Source organism: Falco cherrug, chromosome 12 (assembly GCF_023634085.1).
Source record: "Falco cherrug isolate bFalChe1 chromosome 12, bFalChe1.pri, whole genome shotgun sequence".
Classification (NCBI taxonomy): domain Eukaryota; kingdom Metazoa; phylum Chordata; class Aves; order Falconiformes; family Falconidae; genus Falco; species Falco cherrug.
In genome coordinates this window covers 6527292-6544585 of record NC_073708.1, presented here as the reverse complement: position 1 = coordinate 6544585, position 17294 = coordinate 6527292, and the positions used below count along the sequence as shown (strand labels likewise).

The 17294-nt window shown below is 38.1% G+C and overlaps 1 protein-coding gene across 6 annotated transcripts in view; it reads right to left on the bottom strand.

Annotated features, from left to right (window-relative positions):
- Positions 1 to 17294, bottom strand: part of RALGPS2 (Ral GEF with PH domain and SH3 binding motif 2) — a 134260-nt gene that overhangs the window by 23930 nt on the left and 93036 nt on the right. For all 6 annotated transcript variants that reach the window (XM_055724484.1, XM_055724485.1, XM_055724486.1 and 3 more), the window contains exons 9-13: positions 15413 to 15550; positions 14403 to 14493; positions 11667 to 11734; positions 10860 to 10995; positions 9892 to 10043 (exon numbers count right to left, since the gene is read on the bottom strand). In XM_055724484.1, coding sequence (XP_055580459.1) covers positions 9892 to 10043; positions 10860 to 10995; positions 11667 to 11734; positions 14403 to 14493; positions 15413 to 15550 — 585 coding nt within the window. The remainder of the gene's footprint in view (positions 1 to 9891; positions 10044 to 10859; positions 10996 to 11666; positions 11735 to 14402; positions 14494 to 15412; positions 15551 to 17294) is intronic.

The following is a 17294-nucleotide window of genomic DNA, read 5'->3' as shown; positions in this document are numbered from 1 at the left end:
CTGAATACCCGGCTATAAAAGAACGAACTGATTCACAATGATTTTCAGACACACACACACAAGCCCGAATCAGTGCGCCTGACTTAAGGTTTTCCACCCAGAAACAAAGACTGAAAACGGGAACAAGTTCGCTGTAGTTTTACACAGAAAATCAGCAGGGAACAGTGGTGTCCTAAAGAACAAAGCTAATCTGTACAAAGGTGAGTCTGGATACCCACTGAGTAAACACAGGGTAAAGATGGAGGCAATAAAAATTCACACACAGCAGGGGTAATTCCAGCCAAGAGCTGAACTGAAGCTCTCTCTGTGCAAAATCCAAGAGCAAATACAGGCGAGCAAATGCAACTTAGATGCTTCTTTTGCAAACATTAACTCAACATCCTCTTATTAACATGATCTCTAAGGGACAGTAGATAATTTGGTCTTGGTTTACCCTGAATTTTTCCCTAAAGGAAGGTCCTAACCTAGGTCACTCTAACATTACAATATAAGAGACTTGTATAGTAAAGAAGCTAAGGGACATACATAAAAGTGATGTTCCAGTGGAGATACTCGCTCCTATGCTAGGCATAAAGGTCTGCAAGAATGGGAGTACAATACTCTGCTGGTGACTAATTATTTTCTAGAAGTGCCTACGATTTTAGTAGTTACATTCTCAGATCATCGATCCTCAAGCATTCAACTGCTTAAAAGGTTACAGTAGCAGGTAGCTTGTCCATAAAATAAAAGAACAGTCACTTATACTTCTGTGACTTATACTTCCTCTGTAGCTGTGACAACAATGTATCAAAGAGCACAGTTACTACAGTTGAGTAAGTATTTTTACTTCACATGACTGCACAAATCTAATCTATCAGCAGTCATTCTGGTGCCACAAGACAGGTGAGCAAAAAGTGACTAAAAAAATAATCAGAAGTTCTGTTCAGCACAGTTTACAGCTGACTTGCCTCACGGAAAATTAAGAGAATCTGTAGACTGAATGCCGTAGTCCTACATGCTTCTAAACAAGAATACCACCAGACAGATCATGAAGTATCCCAGGCAAAACTGGAGTAACTAGTTGGAGTAACCTGTCTAGATAGAGCCTGCTGTTACGGTAGAAGTCTTTTCAAAATCCTAGAACAAACATTGGAATTTTCTGGAAGAAACAACTGCCACTTAATGTTTTCAGCAAATCCTACATTAAATCACAGTGAAAAGCTCAATGACTGATTATTTTTTTTTTTTCATCCAAACAAAAACACAGCTGCACTCTCTGTAAGGCAATATACTAAGTCTTTTCAAATAAATAAGTAACATGGTTTGGGGTCCAAGAGACACAATCAGATATAACAGAATTCAGAGACAACTTTAAGCAGGTATTTTTGTAAGACCTCGCAGCTGTCTGTCTTTGAGGAAGACTGTAGTAGAGTATCTTGTAGTAAGATCTTAAAGTACTGTAATCCTTTTAGCAGATGGAATGATGATTAGGAAGGTAGGTTTCAAGTATGATGATATCTCAGGAAAGGGAATCCAGCATCCTGGACAGTTGTGAAGACAAGAGTGAGTTTCTTGAGCCATCTAAACACCAAGGAGCACAAGTGAGGGAATGGCATGACTAGGAAGTGATTAACTGATGCTACTATCAGGTGCACTCGTGTCACCGTAAAGCACAGACTGCATGACTAAGCAAATGTAATAGCCCAGTATGGCAGCTCCTAAACTGTGTCTAAGAAGGCCTGATCCAGACCTGTCCAAACAGAGGGTCTCTCCTATTTGTTTCTATAGGTTATGAATCTACTTATATATTTTGTAATAACTCTGGCTCAAAGGGACCTTAGGAAGTCATCTGGTCCAACATTCTAGTGAGAACAAGCCTAACTTGGTGATCAGATTGCTGAGGGCTTCATCTAGTCATGTTCCTCAAGGAGTCTTGAAAATATAGTCTACAGTCTCTCTGAGCAGCCTGTTACTGTGTTTCACCACCTGCATGTGAAAAATGTTTTCCTTGCAGGTTAATTGAAATTTTCCATGTTGCTACTTGAAGCAGTCTGTGCTGCAAAATGCAGCAGTAATTCCTGTTTACCCTAGTCATCCAGCCAACACTGAAGTTATTAGGGACACTTAGAATCTGATTTATTTCTTTATTACTGCATAAATTTAGCTTTATATTAACAAAAAGTGCAACTTTAGTATGACTGCGGCTCTACTTGAGGCCCACTTGATTGAAACCCACATTAGAATCTCCGAACAGTCCTGTATTAAAGTCATTTTTTAATATTTAAAGTAGGCTGATACATTAAAATTTTATATGAAATGACATTTTGATGGCAACTGAATTAGCTTTGCTAAAAAAGTTATATTTCAAACCCTGTACTAAGTACTCTACAGAAAGATTTAAAAGCTAGTGTTGCTTTCTAAAAATGCAAAACAATCTAGAGCAAAAGAGCTGAAATCTCACATTTCAGAAAGTGATAATCCTTGTTACAGTACCAGTACAGTTACAAAAATTAAATTAACTTGAGGGATTTATAAACAAAGTTTCATTTAAAGAGTTCAAGCTATATAGAAATTGCCAATTACACTTTTAAAAGCAATGTTAATTTGGAAAAAAGTGGGCCAAACATCACAGCTATTGATTTAACATCTATATTGATGCCTACACATGTTTTAAGAAATAGTAACAAAAACCTGGAAAAGGTTGAATTTTAGCATTTGACTAGCCCTCTAACATCTATATAGTGCATCTTGTAATAGGATTTTTTAGATTCTAACAAACTTTAGAAGATTTTTTTTCACAACAAACGTTCTGATACTAAAAAAACCCTCTTTCCCCAAAAGCAAAAGGATATACATTACATCCCTCTCTCCCAAAACAAAACAGAGGTGAAAGGAACTGGTTTTACCTTAATAAAAGTTAGATGTCTAGCCAAATTCTGTTTAAACATTAAGTGCACTATTTGACTATCACCTCAACTGGAAATATTTCATTCAGTCAGTCCTTTAAAAATATATCACCTTCTTAAATTCTTCTCAAGTATGTACTCAATATTTGAGTTTTTCCAACAACCTCAAGTAGGTCTTCAGGTTAAACTTAATAACAAATCCTAAGCAGTATAAGCCTTCTCTATTAAGCAATGTTATACACAAGTTTTGGCTTTATATAAGGAGACACTTGACACAAACCACTATCCTCCTGGTTTTCTGTGCTGCTAATAAAATTTAAAATTTCTTGTACAGGATTAAAACAAAAACAAAACAAAAAAACCCCCCAGAGTTGTGTTTATCTTTACTAGATAACATGAAGGCTTTTTCCTATCTTGGGGATAACAGCAATTGGCAATTACTTCTTGTTCGCTGTGCTGATGATTATCTGAGAAGCTTCAGGATTGTTTACATACAACTGTAGTGTTGCAGCTGAATACAGATATGAATTTTCTGGTTTCGTTTGTAGGTGTGCATATACGTATGTCTATGCTACAGCCACACAAGCAGCGTGAGGCTGCATTCCTAGTTATGTGATAGGGAATGCCTACACCATTGCATACCCATTCCCCCCTGGTCACGGCATCTACTCATTTCTGAAAGTCTGAGGATATTGAACATTTAACACAGGCTTCCTTTATCCAGAAGTTAGTCCCCAAAGTTAAACAGGTGTTAATATAAACAAACCAACCCCAAAGAGTTTAAAAAGTATTCAGACTCAAAATTCTTTCCCCTTCTCAAATCTGTAGCTGACACTCTCTTGGCTCCAGTCACACAGCCTGACCTGACAGAGCTCGAAATTCTAACGTGAAAACACAAAAAATTGCTCAAGAGGCCTGAACACCAATTGCTGTAGTACAAAAAACCAAACTAACATCATGGAGATGGACTCCATGCCCTGAAAGTTATGTTCTGCCTTGTTGAGTCTATGACCACACTGAAAAACCTCATACGTATTTTAACTAGTTCACTACCATTTAACTATTGTACAGTAAAGTTTAAATAGCTCAACTTTGACTAGCTAGTTAACCAAATAAGAACAGTGTGAAGGCTGGCAAATGAGTCGAGCAATATGATGCCAGAGAACAGGCATTAATTTTTAATACCATCACTGATAATGAGTTCCATTGTGAAAAACTAACCCAAGCAAACAACCAAATGGATAAAGATGAGGAAGAAACAGGGAGGTTGTACAACAGCATTAATCACAAAATACCCATAGTACATGCCTTGGACTGAGCAATACTAATAAGGACTGGGGAAGAAATGGGGTACTAGAATTCCTGTATACCCCTCTCCTCCTCTCAAATGGAGGCCCCTACATGTGCATTTTCAACCTGAAATATTATACAGCTTTTGTATTAACCCTATCACTAATAAAGCAGTAGTTCACAACAGCAAAACAGGGTACCCACATTTAGGGCAGGAGACAGGCATCTATATACCCATTTAAATGGAATATTAAAAAAAGAACCACCAACATATTTCTTCTGCCCGAAACCCTACCATAACTTTGATCTTCTGATGCAGACTGCTGATGACTCAGAGTCCTAAACACCCAAACAACATACTATAGGGTAAGGAATCAAATAAACATTGGCTGTGTATAGTTCTTCCCTACTGTATGGGCTGCCAAAAACCTGAAAGTAAATGCATATACTGTATACCTACACCTATACTTCATTTATTTAAAGAGAAATATAATCCCTTGTAGAATTCAAGTACTTCAAGATGGTGACTTAATAGAGGAATTCATTAAAATGCTGATATTCTTATACGCATTTTATGCCAGTTCAGGTTTGAAAACATACTGTTCTTACAAAGGCACTTTCTTACATTAATCCACAATGATTCAAAATACCCTTCTTTGACTCTGCAGTATTAATTTCTCTGACTGCATTAGAATAAAGGCTCAAGTTATTCTCAAGCAATTGGAGCACACAAATGAAGGCAAATGTTCAAGAGCCATAGTTTTTCCACAGCTTTCATCCATATCATTGTAGGTTTGGAAAAATAAGTGGAAAAAAAGAAATAGTTTGAGAAAGAAAACACTGCAAGTTAGAACAGAAATTGCATCCAACACCACAACAAACATAATCCATTAACATGTTTTCTTTGAGTTTTTAAACACCTAAAATTACATTCTCAATTTCAGCCCAGTATTTCTGTGTTCATACCTCAACATCTATTCCTAAGTGCACCCTTAAAAAGAAAAGCCTCCTAAGCAAACATACTTTGCATCCCATACATTAAGTGCTGTAAGAGGAGAAAGGCCAAATATATGAAACGAGGTGTCTATTTTACACTGTTCTATTACCTCTAGGATTATTTGGACAATTAGCCATTGTGAACAAATTCAACTTCAGAAAAGAAATTCAGTAACGCAGCTGAGCCAAATTATAAAAAATGTTGGAAATCCCAAACTTCTGAAAACATCAATGAAGCAAGCTGAACATTGCTGCAAAGATACTTAGGAGTACACTTAAGCAAGAAAAGAATACTTTAAAAGTATAAGGATATCAAGGAGTATTAGAAAACCATGCATTCTTAAGAAAAATCTTACGAATAAAAAGGAAGTTTCATGCTATTTGAGTGGAACCACGATCTAGTAAAAACATCTTAATTTATGCTAGTTTTAGGTGAGGAGGTGACAGCAGGGAAATACATGCAGGAGAACAGCTGGTAAGAGTGTGCAGGTGGTTCCTCCAACTCAGCCAAGAGCAATGCTTGGACCCCAGAAGGGCAAACTCACTCTTCTTCTTGAGAGAGTACATACAGTGACCTCACCAAAACAGAGGGACTGCAGAACAAGATGATCTTGTAGCTTTAGGACTTACTGATAGCAAGCACTTGAGGTTCTCAATGAACTTGCACTGCAAAGTAAAAGCATCTGTCCCAGTTTACTTAAAGCAGATATTCTGGATTGTCTGCACAAAACATTTTCAGCAGTATTAATCTGCCTGTATCTTTAGGTATTATCTGTCAAAAGTCTCTCTGCAGTCAACAGAAATAAAGTGGGGTTTTAAGGACACAGGTCATATAACTTCTTTTTAGCCACCCACCTAAGAATGAAGTCAATCATATCCTTGATGATCTTAATTCTCTGTGTAATTATAAAGACCTCCAAATGACTAATTCAAATGCAGCTGTCTAAACTATGAATGTTTAAAACTTAGAAGAGACTATTTCCTCTTGTTACATTCCTGAATTCAAGAAAACATTTCCCATCTGATATTGTATATACGACTGGTCAAGTGTTTCTTTCTTCTAATTAGGATAGCCTTGGCACTGCTGGAGAAACATTTCTCACTTTTGTTCAGATAACAAGCACCTATGTTATAAAGCAAAATGGCAACAGAACCAGATGTACATGTCCCTTACTCCAGCAGAATATACGACCGTCTGCTGAACACAGTCTCATACTTCTAGGAACCAGAACTGTTTTGGCCCAAGTACAAGAACTTTATATAACAGGGGTTATATCTCTAATTTTTTATTGTATTTTAGTTCCAGGTCTTTGCAGAATGCATTGAATGGACACAGTCAGCCTCCAGACCCTGAAATTAAGAAAAGAATCTGATAAAGATCACTGACCATGGCTGTTATGTTACAGACAGGCCTGTTTTCAGGAAATCCCATACCTGGCTCACTTTCTGCCTTGCTGCTGCTTTACAAATCGTTCATTGGAAGGAAAAATACCCACTTAATATATCCTTCTTATCTGAAAGATTAATTACATTGATGTAAAAGTTTTGGTACACTATGCACCATTGCCAGAATGGATCATCAGTCTTTCCCAGCACAACACAATCAAAATTATCCATCATCACCTGAACGTGTGTTTTTAGTTTAGATACACACGCACTGGCTGGATTAACTGCTCAGTGTTAACATGCTTACAGGCAGAACGGTTTCCTCCAGTCATGAATCTCACACCTAGTGATGATGCTCTGACTGACCTCTATCACAGCCTGAAAGCTTCTATCACAGGGGTAACTGAAGAAATCCAAGTGGAAGAGTCCTGATGTATCTGAAGCAGTTGGTGTGTTCAGTGGAAAAAGAAACACTATTCCTCATGAGGAAAGGCTGCCAGAGCTGAGCCTGTTCAGTGTGGGAAAGAGAAGACTGAGAGGGGATCTCATCAACATCTGCAAATATCTTTAGGGCGAGTGTCAAGAGGACGGGCCGGGCTCTTTTCAGTGGTGCCCAGCGACAGGACAAGCGGCAGCAGGCACAAACTGAAACACAGCAAGTTCCTTCTGAATAGGAGGAAGAACTTCTTTATTTGAAGGGTGACAGAGCACTGGAACAGGCTGCCCAGAGAGGCTGCGGAGCTTCCAATGGAGGCACTCAAAACCTGCCTGGATGTGACCCTGTGCAACCTGCTCTGGGTGTACCTGCTTTAGCGGAGGATTGGACTAGATGGTCTCCAGAGGTCCCTTCCAACCCCGACCAGTCTGTGAACTCAGACATGAGGCCTGATAAAAAAATGCATAAATTCACACGCTCTAACGATTCAGATAAGGCATCATAACGATACACCACTACATACAAACATCCTGTAGACCCTCACTACTGTTACATTGCTGCTTTTTGATATTTGATGTAGAGGTGGATTATACCCAGTCCTCCACTATGAAAGGATTGGGAAGGTGTGAACACCTCTGAGCCCTCAAAACCCAAGAGTGATTTTAAGTAGTATTACAGTCATCTTGAAGGTCATATTCAAGGTGCTGACATACCAGAAACACTGTGTATGTTTTGAAGAAGGGTCATTTATCCAAAAAGTTAAGTCCCATATAGGCTTATATCTAAGAAAAGGTAGTCCTGTTTCTAGAGTTACAGGTTTAAATCCACTTTTATGGGCAAGGTAAGGAATAACACTCTTTTCAGTACACACATTCAGAAGAAGTTTTCTTGACCGTCTTTTGAAGTTGTGTTGTAGAATACTGTAAACCTCCTCTCTGCTGCAGTGACTGTACTATTTCCAAATCCTGAGTAAACAGACTACTTCAAACATTATGGAGGAACTTAGCAACTTCAATCAACTTCCCTAAATCCTGCTGAAGCAGCAGTACAGAATGCCAGACAACTTAAATTTCCAAGAATTCTTCAGTAATAGATACTGCAAGCCTCCAGAATTTACTCTCTTCCTCCATATGTACTTCTAGCACCTCTTTTACATCTTTTGTGTAATTGCAAATTTCATAATCAAGAAGTAGCAAAAATAATAATGGTGCTAGACTGTCAAAACAGTGATAAAACTGAAGTATTTGAGTATGGGGAGGCTGGAGGTGGAAAAGAATGGGAGAGGGAAAGTTCTAGCCACAATTGCTGATCTTACACAGATTGCATAAGGTTGTTGTTTTACAAGTGATTTATAAAAGTCTTCTAAAGTGGCAATTCTGTTCCAGCTTGTAAGGATGACTACATCAAGTCCATAAGGTCATGCCTGAGCTAAGCAAGAGAACAGAGTTGAAAAATTCAGAGATGAGACGAAGCAGGAAAAACCCTGTATTCTCCAAAATGTCTAGATGGTGACTGGTTCTTAATTGTACCTCATGAAAAATTGCTTGTCAGCTCTGGCAAACCTTCCCTGCTAGGCTCTAATGGAGGTAAATAAATAATTTACCCTGGAAAAAAGGACCAACTGCAGAGAAGCTTCTTAGATATATAGATAGAAAACATCAGTAAAAAAATTGCACTAGGAAAAGGGTAATGCTACGTCTCAACAAAGGTGACAAAAATTTGATTCTCCTGTACTGTGCAATCCATGAGAAAGCAGTCTGTCTGTATGCTGATGAGAAGTATCACTCCTGCTGGATAATTTGGAAACAGCAAACTTTGCTATAGCAGAGAACTTGTAGAAACAGAGACAAGGCAACGCACATTTAACAGTGGAAGCTGTCTGATGTGAAGAAGTTCAAACTACTTTGGACTAAGCTACTTCCACAGCTTTACTTATTAACGTTGGGGTTTTTTTAATTATTACCTCCACATATTTGACTTTTTCCACATGAAAAATATATTTAACTTTTGCTCAGAATATAGCCTTCTCCTCAAGAAAATACATGAGCAGCTCCCGAAAACAGAGTAACTTGAAACTGTGTGACCTTGTTTCTCTCCGCGAGGGCTAAAAAAGAAAACTTCTTTTAAAATTAAGTTATCCAAAGAAATGCATAGCACTACAGAAATCTTTCATTACCATAAATGCATAAAAACTGAACACTGTTCAGTTCCATCAAGCTAGTAACTCTGAGAAAAAGGACTGTGATAGAGGTTCCATATTGCAATCCTGGCTGCAGTTAGGGGGATCTGAGAGGCACTGGCCCTGCCCTCCCTTCTCTCCAAGGATCTGTGCACAACAGGGAACAAGAGCAACTGCCATCACATAAGGAACTCAGGAAGCAGAAGTTCTCAAAAGAAGAATACCCTAAATATTTGAAAATAAATAACTTAACAGTATGAAGTAGATTCTGACATTACGTAGTATATGAATGTTAAATTGCTATCTCGCCCTGACTAAAGTGAGGAGTATTTAGAAATTATGCTCTTAAAGATTGTCAGCAATTTACAGTTCTCACTGTCTATTCAATATGGCATTTTAAATCTAAATCCTACCACAAGACATTTTTAATTTGGATTGATCTAGGGGGGGGAGACTAGGAAGAAAAAAAAAAAAAAAAAAAAGAAGAAGAGTATCATCAGAGGTTGTATTGGTAAAGAGGGTAAAAATAAATCTTTTTTTTATTATTTATCAGTTCATACTGCATAAATTATGCTGCCCTTCACCTAGATTTCTCGAATTTGTTCTAAAATAGAATTAGTATTTCAGAACAGTACTGCTGCTTGTACAATCACCAACTAATCGTGTTAAAATCTTTATTAAAAGACCATGTACTGCCTGGGTACGTTTACATTTCCTACCTATTGAAATTCCACTAGAAAGGGTGGAGCTCTCCGCCTGCCCTCGGGATGGGACATGAGGCTCCATGACGCTGTCATCCAGTAGGTGCCTTGGTCCTGCGTTGGGGAATGTTGCACTTTTAAATTCAGCCGTATTCATTTTGTGTATGAAACTAGAAATGAACAAGGATAAAACCATTACAATGTTATCTTTGATACATTTCATGAACTGTTGCTTTAACATCCTGAACGACTGCAGTGTATTCCAAATACCAAACTAAATCACAGCTCATCACAAGCAAGTGTGCACAAACTATATTATCGATAGGAACTGCTAGTCTTAAAACTGCACAGCACTCTTGGAGCGAAGTCAGCAGTACTTTATAAAGTACTTTCAACATCAAAAGGTATTTTTGTCTTACGGTAACGCAACCGAACTTCAGAATTGCATTCTAGCTCATTAAAGGTAAACTTACACAACGTAAGGTAAGAGATTAATTACTGAATAGCTACAACTGTGCATTTTGAAAAGACGACAAGGGAACTGATGATATAATGATCAAGATATTAATTAAGAGTACACCTTTAAAGAAAAAAACCTGAAGCCACTGCTATACAAAGTTACGTGAAAGTCTACAAAGGAGGTCTCACTATAAAAATACCAATAAAGTAATTATTTCAGTTTGAATTTGAAAAAATTACACTGGCATTGAGTTGCTGTATGTGATAGTTTTGTAATTCAAAAAGCCTATTTTAGCTAATTCATTAGCTATTCTTATCATGTTAACAGCTGCACAGTCTTCCTACTTTGACTAACTCTCTTTGCTTGGGATACTACCGTTATAGTTCTGAGCTTGCTCTCTTGCCACAAATCGGTCTCCAAGTGAAGTACCATGCACAAATCATGCTACTTTTTAAAAGCAAAGCTTTTGTATTGAAAGATAATACATCACAAAGCTTAGGGCTTTCAGGTTAAATAAAATGCTGACTTGTATCCCAGACTGTGACACTTCCTATGTCCATGTGGTATCAGGTTCCTAGGCGAAGGGGGTGTTGGTGGTAGCAAGGCTCCTTCAGCCGCAACATTTTTCCGTCCACTTTGTGGAGACGCTCCAACTTCAGAGCCTGGGAACAAAAAAGACATTACGCCCAAGTAATTTTAGAATTACCTTCAGGGTTACCTGCCAGAAAATTGTGGAGGAGTTGCACAAAACTTCCTAACTCAGTTTGTGAGAGAGGGCCTGTAATAAAACTCATTGATGTACTCATATTGATAATTTAAAAACCCATACTTTATGGGTTTTGCACAGGATTAAAAATAAAGATACTTATTTCAAATAGATCAAGTAGTTAAAAGTATTTTGTAAGTCCTAAAGTTTGCTGCATTAGCTATATTGGCATTAAACAGGTCCCACTGATTCTACATTTTGAAACTCCTGCCTTCAACCACTTTTGGCATTGATCAAAAATAATCTACGTTTTTGGAAGCATATTATACCATGAAAAGTTTAGATGAAGGCCCTTCTGTCTAGACGCAACAAAGAATGAATATTTAATAGCTTTTCACCCCAAATGACACTACAAGTTAGTGCCACAATACATACAAGAAACTAAAAAACCAACTCAATTCCTTGGAAGAATTTCTTAACAGATCACCTTTAGACTTTTTATTACAAATACACAGTGTTTATACTTCACACTTCTTTATTAGCCTCAGGCAAATATTTTCCATGCTTGCAACTGAAAAATAATGCATTTGACAACCTCAAGTCTTTGCACATTTATTAAGCATTTACCTACTAAATCTTCTCTGGAAGCAGCAGAGTGGGGGGTGCTGGTCCCTGGTTCTATCTTTAACGAAAGTCTGCATTAAAGAAGCATTAAAAATTACTTTATCAGGAAACAGAAACATATAAAAGTTTTTGAAAGATTATTTTTTTAAAATTTACAATTGAAGGCTGCCTGTTTCTATAATTGCAAGAAACACTACAAAGTTAATACAAACTGTGCATAGTTATCTTTAGCACGCGTTATTTTCAAACTCTTTATTAAAAAAAAAAGTGGAAAACCCCCTACTACTGCAACAGGGCCCAATATTCAAAAAGTGACATGCTAGGGCATAATGCAGCAAATGAGTTTTTTGCTTTGGTTCATATAGACAGGACAGGTTTGTAATACCATGCTGAAAGAGGACCATACTCAACACCAAAACCTTGGCTACAATACAGAGCCTCTTCTGCACCAGGCACAGCCAGCCACCAGCAGCCAAACAGCTGGTTTGTAAGTCCTAAAGGTCGCTGCATTAGCTATGTTGGCATTGAACAGGTCCCACTGATTCTAGAGGCTGCCATCTTCACCCTCTGTGAGCAAAAGCTCGATGTGACAAAGTCACACTGTGGAAGGAGCAGGGGAAGAGGCCATTGCTCTGCCTTGGCACCACCTTCCAGAGCAAACATCAGCCACACGTAAGCCAGGACCTACACAGCCCGGGGACGGCTAGCAGGTATCAGACACTCAGCAAGAATACCGCCAGCATGAAAAATAGCAAGAATAAAAAGCATACAACTGCTCCCCCTACCTTTACTCAAATAGTTACACTTACTACACTTCACCATTTACATTTTCCTACGAAGTGTACTGGTGTTCCAGGCCAAGTCTTTTGTATTTACTGGTCTAAAAGTCAAAAGCCTTCTTTGGCATTTTGGAAAATACATTATCAACTTGACTGCATCCATAATTCAAGCTTCTTCTACAACAGGCATTTCCAACAGTACCACTAAGATGGCAGACTCCAGGAGCAGAGAACTCCAGGAAGATCAAGCATATCTTGTCCACACAGTTTGCAGAACTGGAATCTTTGAAATTAGCAGAGTTGGAAAAGCATCTACATCATTTTGGGGAGAAAAAGTTTGAAGTTTGACAGCTCTTCTCCCTCCCATCCCCAGACAACTTAGCAATGATTTATTAAATTTTTAAGATTTAATTTTTTAAAATGAAATAAAATCCACTAGGAAGAAAAACATGTATCCAGGTCACAATGGCTGTTCTCTAAATCTTTAGAGATTTAGAGAAGAACCTCCCCTTCTTAGTGGATAAAAAGTAAAATAGTTATTTATAGTAAGAATAGTTCTTCAAAATACACTCCTCCCTCATAAAAAAAACCTAACCAGTTTGGAGACATATAAAATAAATGGGCGTAAAACCAGACTTTCTGAATGGCAGTTATGCTGCTGCATTATGTGCGATTGTCTCCATTCACTTCCCTGCTGTCAAACCAGGGCTTGTACAGGATGAAGACAACGGAGCTCCTTCAGCAATAAAATTTCCACTAGTAGTTTAGTCCTATCTAGTGAAAGCAGAGTAAAGTGGAGCATGGAATTCATGAAAACAATATGTCACTAAGAAGCAGGCACTGCAGTTAATAAACCTAGGTTTGTTTGAGGGGTTTGGGGTTGTTTTTTTTAACTCAAACGTTTAACTGCAAAGCTTTTACTCTCAGTGATAAGCAAGCAGTATTTTCAAAATCAAGCTATAGTACATTTCAGCAAAAAAGGTAAGCTGGATGCTTGCATATGAACAGGCAGAGAACAATTTACAAATCTTAGAAGGGAAGCCGAGTGTCGAAGCTCTTGTTAACTGTTCTTTGACATAAATGGAAGGGTCCCCATTTGCTGCCTTTTAGTAAATCCCAAGTTAGGGTTATTAAATGGTAAAGTGTATCCATTCCTCTATGTGCATACCCTGCCCACCATTCGAACATAGCTACACAAGCAACCAATACAACACAACCGACCTGACAAACTTCCCGGGTGGGCAGGATGGGAACGGGTGGGGAACGTCCTCAAGCGCACCAGCCAATGGACAAAAACTTTCTTCATATGCAACAGATTTGCTTGAGGTTTTTTTCCTATCCTCAGGGCTTGTTCCTGTCTCTTGCCAGAGATTTCCATTCCCTAGTTTTGCTGGATGCCAAGTCACTTAATACAGTAACAATCTTTTAATTAAGGAAGTCAAACCCTCTGTTTCAAATGGGCGGGGACATAGGTGGACAGTAACTCCCAAAAATCAAGTGTTTACATTTTACACTGTATATAACCTAATCAAAAATATAAATGAAAGTAAAAAATATACATGAAAGTAAAAGCCTTAAGTCACCCTCAGTGAGAATTTGGGACTAGACTCACAGATGACTTAATTCCCATGAAAAATGACATAAGCTATCTTCAATTATGGGATACATCTTATTGACTAAACAGTACTATGTGTGAACCAAAAGTACGGAGCCTTCATTAATGAACACCTGAAGAGGTGTGCAGATCAAATCAGCAGACCTGAAAGCTAGGAGATAAGCCCTCCAGCATGCTGAAAATTGTCTTGAGTACAGGACCTTGCCGGAACCTTACTACTTGCAACTAGTGCATCTGAGATGCATAGTCCCCCGATACAAATGCAATCTTAAAAGCAACAGGCTCTGTATTACAAAAGTTATTTTGTAATGAGCTACAGCCAGTTACAGCATTTCACATACTTACTTGTAATTGTCATCTTCTACAAACTTTTGTAGTTCTTCTATGTACTGAACTGAGTTTAAATATTTTTGGACATGAGGCAACAGAGGAATATCTGGAGAACAGACGACATTCATTATCACTGTACCATTCATTGCTAAGCCAAGTTATTTTCCAGAATCTATTTAAACAGAATCAGATCTCTTGCCTTTTTACATGAGATGGAGGTACAAACTACAGTCCCTACTGATGCTGAGATTTTTGTCCTTCATAGCAATTCCCATGCGTTGAGCTGACACTCCCCACATCATGAAGCCAGGTATGTATCCCCCTAAAACAGCTCTGCTTATCAGAGCACATGTAAGGGAAAAGTGAGAGAGCATCCCTGGCCAAACCGAGGGTCCAAACCTGGAACCTGGAGGTTTGTACCTGAGGACTCCTTCACAGCCCACTTTCTCATTACATTGAGCTTTCAGTGAAGCCACAATCCCATGCTAATTCACATTCCACCATCAAAAACACAGCCTTATGACTTCACTAGAACTTGAAGAGGACTGTGAGGGAGACCATCTTTGAAGAAAAAATACATTATCTGATCTATGAACAGAACTATAAACGTCCAAAAGCCAAGCTGAGCGTATTTTATTATCTCTGGTAAAACTACTACTCCAAAAGTAAGCCTACTATTTGTAGAATTCATAGTCATAAAATTATGAAACACAGGGATACAAGTTTATATCGTACTAGTAAAACTACTCAAGTACAATGTATTCCATATTTTTCATCAGAAAATACATACTGCAAAAATGTGTGCAATGTAAGAAAAGGGCAATTTTACTCCATCTTCTCACACTGCCGCTCTGTCATAACCAACAATACCAGAAGGAACTCAGACTTTTGGGCTGAGAGGGTGAGAGAGCGCACTAATGGCATTCAAATGGGTCAGGCCTTACTTACGTTGCATTACAGAAGACAAATATTAAAGCTTTTAAAGTTGTTCCATTTAATACTGCAGTATTTACACACCAGCTTACCATATTCACATGACTGCTGTAAATCTGAGATAATCCGAAGAATGTTGTTCATTAAATTTGTTCTTTGCTCGCTTTCCAGAATGCTCCCTGTTGATGGGTAGGCAGAGTCAATATACGTCAGGTCGGACAGATAAATACCTGAATAAGATTAGAATGAAATGTTTCTTTATTTAGTGTCTCACATTTAGCAGAAAACACTCACAAACAGTTTTGAGGAATTTTGGCTTTCATTGACTAATGTGCATGCAGAATGAGTACAGCATTGACTCTGAAATTTTGTATTTACTTCAGAAATTGCTTTGACAAGACCTCTGAGAGCCTTCGGAGTAAAACAGTAATAATGCTTGGACTTACAGGAAAATAGACCACCATGCCACCCTTGTCTGGGTTTGCACTCTCCCCAGTCACTTAATCCTTAGTGTTGTCAGTCGCCTCTCAGCTGGATTTGCAGGTGCTGAGGGTACGAGTACAGCCAGTTTCTGCGAGCAAGCTTTCCTTCTCTGTATGGCAAGTTACAACAGGGGGCAGAGAGGATCCCTTCCTCCCACCGCCCACTAGGCACGCTCTGCCTGGCTTTGTGTTTAACAGTGTCATCACTTCTAAATCTAGAAATAACTACAAGGACATGCACAACCACTCATGAACCTAATCTTCTTCCATATGACCAATTAATTATTCCCTTGTCAAATATGAAGCATACTAAATGCACAACGCTAAGATACACGATCAAAATTACTAATGATTTTAGGAAGTTACTACTTCATTCCTCCAATTCAGCAACTAAAAAGCATAACAGAAGGAAAAGTCATGTCATCGGTAACTCTTGAAGCTGAGAAGTTAACTAGGCAAAAAGCACACTCAGATTGAAATGTGGTACAAATCCTGCCATTGGTATTAAATGCAACTCCAAAGATCCAACAGACTTACAGATAAGTCTCTTCAAGTCTTCTACCTGTTTTCTTCCTCACCGTCATTGTAACCTCACTACTCTTTCAATCCCTTGATCATGTAGAGGGAAATCTTTCTCCTTACATACTAATGCTGTAGATAAGCTACTTATTTTAATTCTAAATGCAATTCTACTTCCTGAACTTCACCCAAAGACTAATCATTTTTGTCTCAGCTAAATGAAATATATCCTGACCAACTCCGCTCTTAAAAGTAATTGCTCTTCATCCCCTGCATCTTCCACAAAAACTCCAAATTAAAAAAACACCAACAAACCACCACCAAAGTTAAATACTATTTTCTAAGAAACTGATTTCAGTAACTGGGAATTTCTAAAATTACATTTTGCTTCACCTCTCAGCATTGTATAACAAAAATCATAACAAGACATTTGGCTTTACAGGTGGAAGACTATTGATACAACCTCACAAGAACAGCAGTTGTGTTTGTATAGCACCTAACCAGTACAGACCTCAAATGTGAGTTGGGAAACTGGGCTTCACTCCAAAATCAACACATACACGCGCGTGTGTGCACACACACAGAAACAAATTAAAATACTTGTGGTTGAAAGGTGACATATAAAAAAGTGAATAAAAAGGTATTACACATGACCTGATACACTACTAAATTTCTCATTTTTTCTATTCTGCTAGAATCAGTTTATTAAAAAACAGAAAGGATAATCAGAAACATCAGATAGTCACATTTAATTGCTACGCTATCTAGACTGCATAAGCTGTCCTGAACCTAAATTTGCTAAGCAATATCCAAACAGGCCTGAAAAATCCAAAACTTGCTCAGTCTTCCACAGAAAGTAGTAAATCATGCTTACTAATAATAATTAAGGAAATTCACTGTGAACACGCACCTGCGATATTATGCAGGATTTTATAAACCAATGTAGGATTATCCTTCTGAACGACTTGCTCAA